Source organism: Oryzias melastigma, linkage group LG14, assembly GCF_002922805.2.
Source record: "Oryzias melastigma strain HK-1 linkage group LG14, ASM292280v2, whole genome shotgun sequence".
In the NCBI taxonomy this organism is placed as follows: Eukaryota; Metazoa; Chordata; class Actinopteri; order Beloniformes; family Adrianichthyidae; genus Oryzias; species Oryzias melastigma.
Window position 1 is genome coordinate 10,490,831 of NC_050525.1, and position 15,374 is coordinate 10,506,204.

At 37.8% G+C, this 15,374-nt stretch overlaps 1 protein-coding gene across 14 annotated transcripts in view; it reads left to right on the forward strand.

The window, feature by feature from the left end:
• acaca (acetyl-CoA carboxylase alpha) overlaps positions 1-6,046 on the forward strand; it is a 41,126-nt gene extending 35,080 nt beyond the window's left edge. For 4 of the 14 annotated variants that reach the window (XM_036215354.1, XM_036215356.1, XM_036215358.1 and 1 more), the window contains 2 exons: positions 904-1,040; positions 5,566-6,044. In XM_036215354.1, the coding sequence (XP_036071247.1) occupies positions 904-1,040; positions 5,566-5,719 (291 nt within the window). In that variant the 3' untranslated portion in view covers positions 5,720-6,044. Of the gene's footprint in view, positions 1-903; positions 1,041-1,607; positions 2,665-5,565 lie in introns of those variants that run through there. The other 10 variants (XM_024266728.2, XM_024266727.2, XM_024266734.2 and 7 more) reach the window with 4 other exon arrangements.
• The last annotated feature ends 9,328 nt before the right edge of the window (positions 6,047-15,374 follow it).

The following is a 15,374-nucleotide window of genomic DNA, read 5'->3' on the forward strand; positions in this document are numbered from 1 at the left end:
CCGCTGTCATCTTTCTTGTACGGCAGCGGCTGACAGGCGTCCTTGTTCTGCTTTCTACACTCAAAGGGTTGATAGCAGCGCAGGAAGCAGATGTCCACAGGGTTCAGGGGGAGAGATTCAGGGGGAGGCAGGTGAATGGCATCCAGAGGAAAAGTTGGATAAACATTCATAAAAGGGGCAGTCGGTCCTCACAGTTGACTGTAATTCCTTCCTGGCCCCTTTTGGGCTTCAGAGGAGCAAAAGAGTGACAAAAGCCAGCTGAGTTTTTTTGAAATGCCCCTTCTTGTTAGCTCATACATTACTCCAATCAAGACTTGCTGTTTTAAACCCCAATTAATCACAGCCCTGGCACGTGCAGATAGAAGGGCAACACACTGTTTCTTAATTAAAAGCAAACAGATTAAAAATGATTAATAAGGGCATTAAATGTTCTTGTGGACCTCAAGCAGGACTGCTCAGAAAAAGGCGGGCAGCCCATTAAACTCCTCCACCCCCAAATTTTTGCTAAGCCCCGCAGCCTGGCTTTGTTTGGAGTCAGAAATGCCGGACTCATGAATACAAATTTTTCCCAGTTAGGTTCAGTCAACAAAGCTCAAAGCCCCCCCCTTCTGCCCGTTTATGTATTTATTCAAAAAAGGTGCTTTTTCATCTTTTGATCAAATTTAAAATGGCTCCAGTGGTCTTTTGATTATGATTATACCGTTTTTAGCCAAAATAAAAAAATCTGTAATTTTTAAGAACATAGTTTCTGCAGAGCAGCAAGAGTTCATCAGAAATCCACCTTTGAGTTGTGGTAAATTTAAAGGAAATACTTTTGATCTGAATTTTCTTGTCATCCAGAACGTCTTAAAAACACAATTTTCATCAGCGTGAGTTAAAATGAGCAACCTGCACTTTTTAAAGGCGTATCTGTGGGACAACAATGAAGAGGTGGTGGGATGGCTGGAGAAGCAGCTAGCAGAAGAGGAGGGGGCCAGATCCATCATTGATGAGAACATCAAGTACATCCGCAGAGATCACATCCTCAAGCAGATTCGCAGGTGGGTCATTTTTTTTTAACCCTCAGATTTATTTATTTAAACTAAATCAACTTTTTTTTGGCTGTTGACCTCTTTAAACGGGGCTTTAAAAGTACTGTCTGTTTTTTTTTTGTTGCCACATTTTTTACAAATTAAAATAAACTTGTTTAATTCATGAAAATATAGTCAAAAAGCGTCCGTGTGCTGCCCCCTACAGGTTGAAACGAGGTATTGCAGTTGAATTTTGTGATTGGTCAACTGGTGTAAGTCCCAGAAGTTTGACGTCATCATGCTCTCCAGCTCCGGTTTAAAAGCCCCGCCCATCTTTAATTCTGTTACAGTCGGTCGTTAGCTTTAGCATGACTAAGCTGTGAATAGTGCAAGAACTGCGCCTTCTAGTTATACAGCTACGTAAAGCTAACCTAACTGTCAATTGTAGATCCAAGCCACACCTCTGCCCCTCACTCCGGCTCCTCTAGCCCCGCCCCCTTTTTGGCATTTCTAATGGAGTCAGACTTCTAACTGCCCTGTTTGGTTACCCTTGGTTACCTAAAAGATGCATAAGATCATTTATTTTTCTACTTCCAGCCTTGTTCAAGCCAATCCTGAAGTTGCGATGGACTCCATCGTGCACATGACCCAGCACATCTCCCCCACTCAGAGAGCTGAGGTGGTGCGCATCCTGTCCACTATGGAGACGTCGGCCTCGTCTTAGCGCTGGCTCGCCGGAGTGTCCCCCGGAGGAGCCGACGTGATGGCGCTCGGTAGCTGATGAGTCGTTGGCGATGATTCTCTCGGAGAGTTGAACAATAGAACCTTTTGTCTAACAAGCTGTTCACTTTAGCGTTCATTTTTTTAAAAAAGTGCAATTTTTTTGTCAATGTAGAAACATCTGCAGAGTGATATTTAAAGAATAGATTTATAAAAAGGGAGTTTATGCTTCGATGATAATCAATAGTTTGAAGAGAAGTGTTTACAAACTGAAGAAACTTCCGGAAAAACTGCACCTTAGTGAGTGAATCGAGATGATATTTTGCTGCCAGAGGAGGTTTTTTTTTTTACTTTGAATGACTTGGTTACTGAACAAAGACGGAGTCTGCTATGACAGATTTGGACAGGAAAGCTCAGCGGGGAGCAGGGCCGGGGCCCCCTTTTAAACCCACAGTTACCCCGCCGTGTGGAAGAGGGCAGCCCGCCTCACAACAAAACGCACAGCTGCCCCTTCTGTTCTCAACCACACATGCTGCTTCACAGGCACTTCAGGGCTTCCTGTCCGCTGTAAACCAAGTGTGGAAACACACCGACGAGACTAGATAGACACTGGTTATGTATTTTTGTTGTTGTTGTTTTTTGTGTAGCACAAACTTAACAAAGTCTTATGTTGTTACATGTGGGGTTTGACACTTTTCTACTTAAATATTGTTCATACTAATTCCTTTTGATTTGATGGATTTAGTTTGCAAAGATGTTTAAAAAGGGTGAAAAGATATTTATAGCTAAACAAATTGTTGACTGGACTTTTAGATGTCATTCTTTTCCAGCTTCCTGTGTCCACATCGACCGTTGCTTTATAAGTAATTGGTCATTCCCTTCATTGAAGGCTCTAAATGTGTCTGCAAATTTAATAAAACCAGCAACAGAAGCAGCTCGGTGTGTTTTTGTGCAACAACTTTTGAAATCTTTCTAACAGAAATTCCGGTTTCTAAGAATTTTTCGCTAATTTAATTTGTCAGTTATTTTCCTTCTGCAGCGGCGATGCGTGCGACAGATAATCACATCACAGGAAGCCTCATTAATTTCAGCAGTCAGAACAAAGTCTGTCACTTTGGAGAGTTATTTTCTGATGACTTGAAAATGATAGTGGAGCCATCCCTCAATCCACAGATTATTAAGCAGGCATTTTCCTTTCTGGGTTTAAAACTTCAAGAGTATTAAGGAGGATGAAGCAGATCAAACAAACATTGAGGGATCAAACTTTTTTTTTTTTGTTTCATATCATCCCCCTGGCTCTGTCAACTCTATTACCATCATACCAACAAATATGTAAGACAAATTGAGTTGCCTTCACCCAATACCCACCACAATTATTGAAGACCCAATAAGAAAATGAGTCATTTGGAAGTATAATTGGAAATGTGCCTAGTTTGGTCTCTGGTCTCCCAAAGGGTTTGGCTCATTTGTGGTGGCATGCTAGGCTGGCTAATTCTGCTCTTAATCACTGACAAACTGCAGAGTTAAGTTCTTATGCAGAAAAGAGGAAGGAAAAGTTCCTACAAGATGTAAAAAAAATAAATAGTTTGTATTTAAATCAGTTGCCTTGATTAGCCTTTTCCTGCTCCGCAAGGATTTACTGTCACTTTCTTTTTTTTATTCATCAGTCGGAGATTTCTGGTTCCAAACGGAACAGAATCCTGCAAAACGGGGAGGAAATTCGCCATATTGTGATGGGGCAGAAATGGAGGCATTAATGTGGCACAGAGGAGAGACACAATCAGGCATCTGAGGCAACCATAATTCGGCATTCACGCGTCTCAATGACTTGACAGCACTTGAGAGACAAAGCCGGTGACCCAGTTGCAGGATTCCAATTAGCGGCGTGTATGCAACAGTTGAGATGAAAAGAGAACAGGGTCTTTACAGAGCCCCAGGGCTGTCTGATTACTGCCTGGAAACATGAGTCTTTTGCCTGTGACAAAGAGTGGAGCGACACAGAGGGAGTGCCAGGCCTCAGCTGCTCGTCCCCTCTCCGGGCCCAGGATTCTGAAGAGCTCATCTCTTCTCCGCCTGCCTTCCTGCCTGCCAGCCATTTTACATGCTACATTCTTCAAGTGTCTCGCAGCATCTCTGCCGCTCTCAGATACTTATCAGACGTGTCCAACGAGCTGAGGAGCCGGCTGTTATTCCTGCCTGTCTTTGGGAGGAAGTGGCGGCCACGGGGTCAGGAGGCTGAACTCGACACTTCAGAACGAATTACACGACGCTTCCTCCTCAATTTTTTTTTTTTGAAAATCATTTAATACCACTCGTTAAAAGGCATGACTTCATTTATCACCACTGCTGCTAGTTTATGTCTAGTGAATTGTTTCCATGCTGAATTATCTTTTTAATTGATCTTAATTAGGAATTTTCCACTGTTTCGTTACTATTTTTGTTGCTCACTCCGTTTTTTGTGATATTTTTTTTTAAATATCATATTTCAAATATTAATAGTTTGTTTTAAGTATTAAATCTTGTTTATTTTCATGAAACTATATTAGCGAGCTTGATTGAAGTTTATTTAAGTCTTGCAATAGAAAAGCAGGTGGATTTAACTTTACAAATTCAGCTGGTGTATGGATAAGTTCTTTACTCAAATCAGCTTCAAATGTTTATTTAACCTTTTTTAGATACATTTTCTTTTAAACTTCATCAAATGTTTAAGATAGCCAGAAGAAGGGATATTTTTTATTGTTTGATATCCAAACACTTTAAAACAATTTGAAGTGTTTACACTTCCATTATATATTTTAAAGAATTAAACTTTTTGTAAAATATTATGGAGGCCCTAAAGGGACATTTAAGTAAAAAAAAAAAAAATAAGTAATTTTTTTTTTCAGTAAATTGAAAAATAAAACAAAAAATCTGGCTACTAATTGGTGCATCCCAGATAGTAACTGGTGCACACCAAATAGCAACTGATACTCACCGGATAGTAACTGGTGCACACCAGATAGTAACTGGATTTTTTTTTCTCTTAAAATTTGAGTAAAAAACAATTCCAGTTACTAACTTGTGTGCATCACATAGTTACTGGTACTCACCAGATAGTAACTGGTGTGCACCAGGTAGTTACTGGATTATTTTTTTCCAAAAATTGAAGTTGCAAAAAAAATTCTGATTACTATCTGGTGCTCAGTAGATGGTACACACCAGATAGTAAGAGGTGTGCACCTGATAGTAACTAGTACTCACCAGATAGTGGTACTCACCAGATAGTAAGTGGTATGCACCAGATAGTAACTAGTACTCACCAGGTTGTAACTGGTACACACCAGGTAGTAAGTAGTACTCACCAGATAGTAACTGGTGTGCACCAGATAGTAACTAGTACTCACCAGATAGTAACTGGTGTGCATTTTTTACTTCATTTTTTTCCCCTAAAAATGTAAGTAAAAATGAAATAAAAAAAATGAAATAAAAAAAAATGTTGGTTACTAGCTGGCTTTTATTTTTCTAAAAAATATATCTAAAAAAAAATTAATTTTCTGTTTACTAACTGGTGCGCAGAGATGGACACTGCTGCCCACCAGTTGCTATCTGGTAATCTGATATTTTTTTAACTTCAATTTTTAAGAAAAAAAAAACATTCTTTTAGAATGTCCTTTTAGAGGCTGTGTAAGATATAGATTCCCTGTTTAATTGATTTAATTGTATTCAAAGTGGCTTTCCTGCTCACAAAAAATTAGTTTTATAAAATTAGCAAAACTGTAGAAATCTCAATTTACTTCCAGGTTTTGCAAAGCGACAAACTCCTGTATTTTCAATGAGCATTTTGTTGTATGTGCAGGAGCGTCAGGGTGCAGATTAGGGAGAGAACCCCTCTGGGGGCAGGAAGGCAGCACGCCAGCCAGATGCAGGGGTCAAAGATTACAACACCCGACAGTCGTCACCATATAATGCTCCCATTCGGATTCTGCAAGAGCTCTGTAAATATTGACTGATCGCTGGGATGTCAAAGAAAAGAACAAACCGCAGGAGCAGAAACATCCTGTGAGGAAGGTTTGTTATTTTAGGGGAGAAAATGCAGGTTTTCTGTAGGAAATTTCCTTTTTTTTTTAGTTGCTGCATTTCTTAACATGTTTGTTCAAAACAGATTTTTTTGTGCATGTAGTTATTATCATTTGTCTCATTGTGTAGAATGTGGTTCTTTTCTGGAGCCTGCTCCTGGTTGTTGCAGACCAGGTGAAGCTGCTCCCTGGGTCACGCTGCTCCCCGCCTCCTCCTCCCCGTCCTGCATTAACATTCATGGAGCCAGTGAAGTGTGGCGAGCCGGCGTATATCAAGCCAACCTCGAGATGCAGTCAGAAAGAGGAGGGGGGGTAGAGGATAGAGGACCCCCTCCACCCCACCTCCCTCCCCTAAAAGGGTTGAGGGGTAGGGGAGGGTGCAGCGGTGAAGGTTGCCTGGTGTGGGAGCGTGGAAAAGCAAGCCGCCTCACCTTTGGTCATACATCACAATTATTGCTGTGGGTCAATGACTGTTACAGAGATGATGGGAGCGGGTCGCTGGAAGAGTGGACAGGGCCAGGTTAGAAACTGATACCGAGTCTGGAGGTAAATGTCAGCAAATATATGATTCAAGCAACACTGGGGGGTGGACTATAAGGTGGGAAAAGTGCTCAGTAGTTTGTGGTACTCAGAAGTATTCAGACACACACGTCTGGACCGTAAAGTCCTCGGATGCAGAGGATTCTGGGAATTTTCCTTTAAATCCAAAGTGAAACAAACATTTGTGATGTTATACTAAACATATTTAAGAAGACAATTAAAATGTAGTTGATATAGTTTTTAATTGTATCCATTTATTTTCTAATGTTCATCAATCAGTCCAGAGAATGTGCTGCTATAGACTGTTATTCATGGACGACACTTCACTTCTTTTTGGCCTGACTGCAGACAGCTGTAAAGTGTCAAGTTCACATGTAAACGGATCATTTAAAACTATTAAAAAAGCTAGATGGAAAATACAGAAACGTTTAAGTTAACAAAGATAGCTCAAGACAGATCAAAAATAAGACAACATTAACTAAAAATGTCACGAAGGATACAGTTTAAGAACACAAAGACACTCAGAAATACATAAAAAAGATAAGAAGAGTGAATGAAACACTTTTTTTTTAATGAAAACAGGAAAAACATAGCCACAAGGAAGCCCAGTTTGGGTCTCCCTGTGTCGGTCCCTAGCCCGGATAAATACAGGGTTGGGTCAGGAAGGGAAAATCAGAGAAAGCTGATTCGCTGTGCCAAAAGGTGAATAAATGTTATACACAATAATTGAGAAAGTGACTGGTGGTTTACGTCTAGAGCACTTGACTGAACTAAATTTGTTTTAACTCTAAAGATTTAATCAAATTAAAAGACCTACAAAAAACACCAAAACATTTGCTTTTGTTTTTGCAAACCAGGAAATACCAAATGTGGTTCCTCTAAGGAGCACTGCAGGCAGTTACAGAAAAGTAGATTTCCCAATGACTCCCAGGTTAAAAAGTCATTTTTATACCAAAAGAAATAAATCAAAATCAGTTTCTCAATTTTTAAAACATTTTTTGCTTTAATTTGTGTTTATGACACCTTTAAAATAAACTTCTTACATTTCATTAGAGCTCAAATTAGTAGGTTTTTAATTTGTACATAAGCTCACCGGTTGATAGTGTTCCATCCATCCATCTTCTGAACCCCATGAATCCCTTTCAGGGTCATGAGGCTGTTGGAGCCTAACCCAGCTACTGTTGGCCAAAGGTGGAGTCTATCCTGAGCGGCTCACACAGTCACATGCTCACCTGGGACAATTTAGAGACACCAATTACCCTATGACACACATTTTTGGGCCATGGGAGGACGCTGGAGTGCCCAGAGACCGCTGCACGGGGAGAACATTATACACGGTAGGGATTTGAACCAACGCTTTCTAACTGTGTGGTGAACACCATCCACCTCACCACCATCGGAGCCCTTCAAGATGGATGTCATTTGTTAATGGAAAGCTTAAGCTTTTAATTTAAATTGAGAATTAAAGACCCACTCCATTGAAAATCATGTTTTTGGTGTTTTTAGTCCTTTAACTAGCCAAAAAAGAAAAAAAACTTCAAGATCCTGCAGCTTATCAATTTTTTTTTCTCTAAAAAATACACAGAAGTTCTATAAAAGTCACTATCACTACACTTAAAATGACTTCTATTTTAAAAAAAAAAAAAAAAAATTTTAACCTCAAATTTTTTTTTCTTCAATGTCCCTTTAGGGCCTCCGTACTTTGGAGAGTAATACACACAATGTATATTTTTAAAAACATGTTTTCTAAATGTTTCCCACCGTTTGTTTGAGCAGGCAGTTAAAGCTTTAATGTGTAACATTTTCTCATAATGGAGAACATTTGTAAAATAATTTAAGATTAAAACTGTAAATTTCTGAGTATTTTTTGTTCATTTCATGTTCAGGAGCAGATAAAACCGTCAATTTGAAAAAGCTCATGTTTGTGCCAAAAGATTAAAAAAGCGAGTGATATTGGTGCGATGCAGTTGTACAGGTCTGAGCCAAATGTCAGCTCAGACGAGAAAAGTGAAGACGTTAATGAATCTATTTCTCTGCGAGCGAATGCTTCAGAATGGAGCAGGAAGCGTGTGGCAATGCTAATGTTAGCTTGGGCTTGTAAGGTGCTTTAAGCTAGCAGGAGAGAATGTTAGCATAGGGTTGATGGGAAATTAGCAAGGCTAACTCAGGTGCTACAACTCACAGGCAAATTCTTCCTGAACTTCTGCTGCTCTGCAGAAAATATGTCTTCAATCACACATGCTTTATGATTTTTGCCAAAAATGACATTATCATAAAAACCCACTGTGAACAATTTTACAATATAAGAAGATATAGTAGGAGAGGGACTTTAAACAGTTTGATTTGGCCAGTAAAAGTCTTGAATTGTTTTTACTTTTTTTTTAGTCTCAGAGTTGTGTATGGAATTCTTTTCTTGGTGCATGATGGGATACTCGAACTTTAGTTTGCTTACCTAAACCTTAGGAAAAGTGTTGTATTCAGAAGTCAGACCAGTTTACTCATGAATCATGAGTCTGTTCAGATCCTAATGCTGCAAAAAAAGCCCAAATAATCAACCCTCCACCACATGTTTGTTTTAGCAGATATTTAGCTTTTAGGCAAGGTTTAAAAACTTAGTTTGTGACAAAGTAAGGACATTTTTTGTCTTTTTTGGGGCCCCTTTTAAATTGGAAAAGAAAAAATATATTTATACAAAAAACCTTACAAGGATCTATTAGATTTACAAATTTGCTTTAGTTTTTCAGTGTTTTCTGTTTCTCTCCACACTACATCTTAACTATTTTTGATGTCCAACATCAACTCCCATCTTCACTGCATTTGTATATTATAGAATTTGTTACAATATTTAAATGTTATATAATTTTTAACTTTGAATCCTTATGTACTTCATAAAGACAAGAACACGTACCTGTATCTAGAAATTATTTTGATGACACCATACAAACTTCTCTCCTCACCTCTCAAGTTTTGCTATTACTTATATTTCAAAATATTTTTTTTAATTTATTCTCACTTAATGAAAGTAATTTACTTTAATTGCTTTAATTTTTTTTAATAAAAATAGTTCAGAGCATTAGGTAAAATGTTACCTGAACCTGACTCACGGTATATTTTTGTGAAATACTCGTCCATTGTTAAAAAGTTACTGTATTTATTGTGTCAAGAGTTTTTTTTATCTCTATAATAATTCTTTCTATTTCACTTAATGTTTCAATTTTCACAGAATTTCCTCAAATTGATGCATATATTTTTTAAACGTTCTGAACTTTTGTGAATGACTGATCACACCCAAATGAGAAGAAATATAATTTTTGTTAATTTTTTCCCCTATTTCTCTAATTTTAACATGATTATTCTCTCTCTCTCTTTTTTTATTATTTCTTATCTATTTTATGCATTTTTTAAATAAAATATACACAAAAAATCTTGATACATGTATATGATTTTTTTTAATTGCTGCACCTACAGACTTGACTCTATTAAGCTTAAGGTCTGTCCAGCAGTGACTTATTTGGTTAACTTTGCCTCATTTAAATGCAGGTCTTAGTCGTCCATCAGTGGGGCGGGGAGAGCCGACTCCACCTGAACGGTTGGTGTGGCGTGCGTGTGGAATGGAAGGATTTGGGAGCGGCGTCCTCTGGTTCTGAAGGACGGAGGCAGCCAGCTGGAGCGATTGCAGAGCCTGACAGCACGCCGTACGATAGTGTCATGTCACAGCATTAGCTTAGCTCAGGCACATCTGTCTGAACAATGACACCAGGATTCCAGTTTAAGAAGACTTCAAATCATGGAAATCATGAAACGTTTCTGATAAAAGATCCAACTTGTGAAGCGTTGAAGCCTCACTGTGTATACTATGTACTGTGTATTTCTAATTATATTTTAATTTACAAATCTTTGAATTCATGGTAATAACTTAAACAAACATCTGGTTTCAAAAACTTTTTGTAAGAAGTTTGTGTAAATTTATAGGTCTTGCAAAATGTGATGCCACCAGGTATAATCTACAAAAAACAAACTGTAAACGTACAAAAAAATTCAAACATGCAGGTGAGAAATATTTGCTCTGGGGAAGGTTAAACAAAAGAGCCTGTTATTGTAGTTGATGATGATGGTAGAAGCAAAGGAAAGTGCTGATCACAGTTTCATCTCCATTCTGCTCACAGATGTGTGTTTTAAAGAGTAACCGGACTGACATGAAATGAAAGTTACATAAGATTTATGCTCACTTTATAATTTACTACCATACTTTGTCAAGATCAAAGACCTCATTTATTGTTGAGGATGTACTACACCCAAACCGTCCAACATTTTTTACAGTCTAAAACATCAAACAAAGAAAAAATAAAAACATAAAAATGAAAAACAAATGAAAGTACATAAAATCAACATGAAGAATTTCAGGTGTCAAGGCAGAAAACATTTGTATAATTAAGCATAAAAAGGAAAAACTTCAAAAAGACAAAGAGAATATTTCACAAAGTAAACTATTTCAGATAATTGATTAGTTTATTTGTTTACTTGATGTATTAAGTGAAGAAAAAATATACTCAACAGCTAAATTGAGCAAAAATCTACTTCAATTTCTGCAATGCAATATATCATTAGAGACAAAAAATACAAAGAAACACTTTTTTAATATAATTTTTACCTGTCTTATGAACATTATATATTTTTTTATGGGTGTAACAATTAATTAACTTCATGGATTTATTTCATCAATCTGATCGCTCTGTCTGAGGCAAGTTGTTGATCACATCGACCTATAGGCCTATTTTTATAAATCATTTCAAAATGAAATAAACTGATTATATCGATATTAGAAAATACAATTTGGATGGACAGTTTATTTTACTATTTCAAAATTTGACAGAAGAGCCGGACCATGATGGTGTGTTTTGTTAATCTCCCTAATCAAGGAGAAATTACATCGAATCTTGATTAAAAAAATGCCCCAATTTTGATTGAAAATAAATAACAAAATGTCTAATCGCACATCATTTTTGGAAAATGTGCGACCAGACCCAGAGGAAGGGTTAAGGTTAGGATTATGGTTACAGTTAGGGTTAAACAAGCTAATGGTTCCTGAACTGTTTCTGCAGTTCAACGCTCCTCCAGGAAACGGATCAAATGCAGAGAACACATTTCAAGCACGTGGGATTTTAACTTTAAGTTTAATTTTAAATATGTGACGCCAATAAATAATATCCAGCCTTGGACGCACTTAAAATACATGCGAGCAATGCAGCAATTTGTATCTTGGTACCACATATTAGGTGTGACCAACATGAATTTCCATCATGTTTTGTGCTGATCACACATACATTTGTGTGAATAACATCAGCCAATAAATACATATATGTATTTAAATATATTTTAAAATGGAACATTTTGGAGTTTTTATTTAAAAACTGTGGCTTTTGTTCACATTTCAGTCCCGATTGCATCAATTTGTTGACAAACACAAACTTAGTGAAATGATGCGTTCATGTGATGTTTGAATGATTGAAGAAATGACTCAGAAAAAACAACACATTTTCAAACAGCACCATCCATCCATCCATCAATCTTCTTCCGCTCATCCGGGACCAGGTCACGGAGGCAGCAGTCTAAATAAAGACTTCCCAGACTTCCCTCTCCCCGGCCACTTCCTCCAGCTCCTCAGGAGGGACCCCGAGGCATTCCCAGGCCAGCCGAGAGACATAGTCTCTCCAGCGTGTCCTGGGTCTTCCCCGGGGGATCCACCCAGTGGGACATGCCCGGAACACCTCTCCAGGGAGGTGTCCAGGAGGCATCTGGACCAGATGCCCCAGCCACCTCACCTGGCCTCAGACTTAGCGGTGCTGACCCTCATCCCAGCCGCTTGACACTCAGCTACAAACCGCTCCAATACATGCTGGAGGTCCTGGCTCCATGAACCCAACAGAACAACATCATCTGCAAAGAGCAGGGATGAAATCAGTTCAATCAATCAAAATCAATCAACTCTGAAAAAACCATTTGGGTTGATTTCTCACCAACTACAACTCAGTAGGAGCCACAAAGTCTTCTTTAACCCTTAAAGAAATAAGACACTGATTTATATATATGCTATTGTCACTACTTTGATTAACATGAATGAACTGTTGTTCGTTCTGCATGAATAAAACACAAACATTAGAAGAAAACAGCTTTTTTTTACTTTTGACAGAAGTTCCTTTCAAAATAAAAGACACCCTGTCACATATGATCATCTCAATGCAGCAAAAGTAGTATGCGAGTGTAATATCAGCAGTAATTAAGTAAAAACTGTTCATTTTAGTGTTGTTGATGCATCTCTGCCAGAAATGTAAATCTAACAAACCAAAATCAAATCCAAGCTAATTAAGTGACCCTTGCATATTTTCTGGACACACTTAAAATTACAATTTTTTTTCAAAAATAGAAAATTCACCTAATAATCTGGTGAGCTTTAATACTGGTTGTGCTGATTGACATCCTTTGATTTTTTGTAGTACAGGCTAGGACACAAAAATGTGTCAAGATGTTTAGTTCCACTTGTGATACGCACTGTTTGTTTTCCCTTTTACTACTTTCTTACTTTTTACTTTACATATGGCTCCTAGGCCTAGACTCTGATGGTGGTTATGGCCAGCTCCAGCAAAAGCGAAGAAGAGCCAGGAGGAGAAGGAGGCGGAGGAGAAGGAGGCTCAGTTTGGCCGGCGAAAACTTCTAGAACATAGGTGTCCAAACTATATCTAAAGAGGGCCAGATTCAGGGTAGTAGAGATGTGCGAGGGCCAACCCATTTATCTGACATTGTTTTGGCAATTTTAATAGAATTTAAATGAACTATTTAATGAACATGTTATTACAATGGCATAGCTATGATTTCTTACCAGAGAACAAATACATATAAATATGTTTTTGACCAAAATCCCTGTCAATTTGGACATTTTCACACAGTTCACTCCCAGTTAGCAAGTCATAGATGGTCTAAGCGCCTCTTCAATCAAGAAATATACACACAGTTTTTAGAAAGTGCTAAAATTCGATTGATTTTATAAAAGGAGCCTGAACGGGGGCCTCTTTTGGCTCACAGGCCACACTTTGGACATGCCTGATCTAGAGATCTATGAATTTAAAAGCAGGAATTTGGCTGTGGAGTAAGAGAGCACTTCAGCTATTGGTTCAGAGTGAAGATTAACTAATGAGTGACGTGAAAAATCAGCTGAAAATGAGGCAGATCTTCCTTATTGAAACTGTGTCACAGCTTAGACAGAACCAAGTCCCATCCCAGCAGAAAACACAAAAATGATCAAATGATCCAAATGTGGGGAAACATTTTAGCTGGAATTGATTTTAGGTCCGTGAATCAAATCATCAACCACTAATTATGATTCCAATTGAATCATTAATTTGATGCATAAGTAGAGTTTAGTTTATGATTCTGGATTGGGGAACTTCACTATTTAAAAACGTCAATCCAAAATCTTTAAATTAACCTTAATGATTTTACTAGGAATTGTTTTTGTCATTATTATTGCATGAAGTTTCTCTTTCATCAAGTCAAGACAAAATGTGTAACAAAGATCAAGATCTTAAAACACAAAAGTTAGATAAGATGGAATGAATTGAGATTACGCTGAAAGTTGGTAAAAATACGCCCCAACAAAGAGGCTTTTGTTGTAGCGAGTGAATCAACAGCATCTCGGCTTGAAATCTGCTCTCAGGGCGCGCAGATTAAGCACTTTGAAGAAAGAACACATAATTCTGTCCTCTTCAACTTTAATAAGGAGTACACTGACACGCCGCAGCCCCCTCCATGTCTTTCATAATAATGTGCCGCTAAAAATTCAGGAGGCAGGCTCCACATCAATCACTTGGCAGATTTGAGTCCAATGCAATAAATATGTAAATGAGGAGAAGCCAATGCCTCGTAGCTTTGAGATCTGCACGAGGAGGGGGGAAAAAGGGAAAACTGTATTAATTGCCCATGGCCAGAGGAATCCTATTACTGTGGGCATTGATTATAAAATTGTATGTGTGAATGATTTTCATGCAGAAAGTGGACGACCAAGCCTGGAGCAGAAAGTGGGGGAAAAAGGGAATTGTGGTGTGTTTGACTAGATTGTGCGAAGGACTGAGAAGACAAAATAGGCACGAATGGGGGATCCAACCGGAGAGTGATAAGCATCAGTCCTGGATTGCAGCAGCATTTGTTTGTTTTATGCATCGTAGCAGATTTGAGGTTGTATTTATGAAGCAACCCAAAGGTTTGGGGTATTTAAATTTAATTAATAAACCCATTTTTGTGACGATAAATTGAGATTGCAGGAGGGAGTTTGTGCCTTTCAAACTTATTTGGGAAATGACGCGTTGTTTCTGGAAAAGCTAACATTCCTAAAAAGATATTTGCTTTTCAAGGCTTTTATTTTCCTCGATATCAATATAAAAAAACAAACATTTAATGCCCTCATGCACTAATTACTTCCTTTATTTTTCTTTGATATTTAGGTCCTCCGATTCATCGTAATAGACGGTAAATCCCTCATCAGACAACAAGCAGCTCTTAGAGTTGTTTGTTTATTTAACCGTCGCCATCATCAGCTGGATTTAGACTGACGTTCCGGTCTCGGGTTGGATTTACAAATCTCCCTCTTCATGGAGGCATTTTGCTCAGATAAACAGGGATTAATCCAACAAGAAGAATCATCTCCTGTAAAGGAGAGAAAACCAACTTTAGATCAAAACATTACTCTAAATAATGTTTTTTTTTTTCATTCCATCTGTTTGAAACTTTTGTAATGTAAAAAGTGAGACATTGGACCAATTAACAAAAGTTCTACAATTTGTTACATTTTAAAATTTTTATTTTAATCAGATTAAAATTTTGGGTTGATGGTTTACTCACCTTAAAATTGAATTTGATCAAAATTAATATTTTTAAATGTAACAACAAATATTGGAACTTTTTAAAATTGATCCAATGTTTCACTTTTTACGGTGTGTTACTGTCTTTAACATCATTTTTTTTACATTCTTAATTGCACATTCTTAAACAGTTTTGT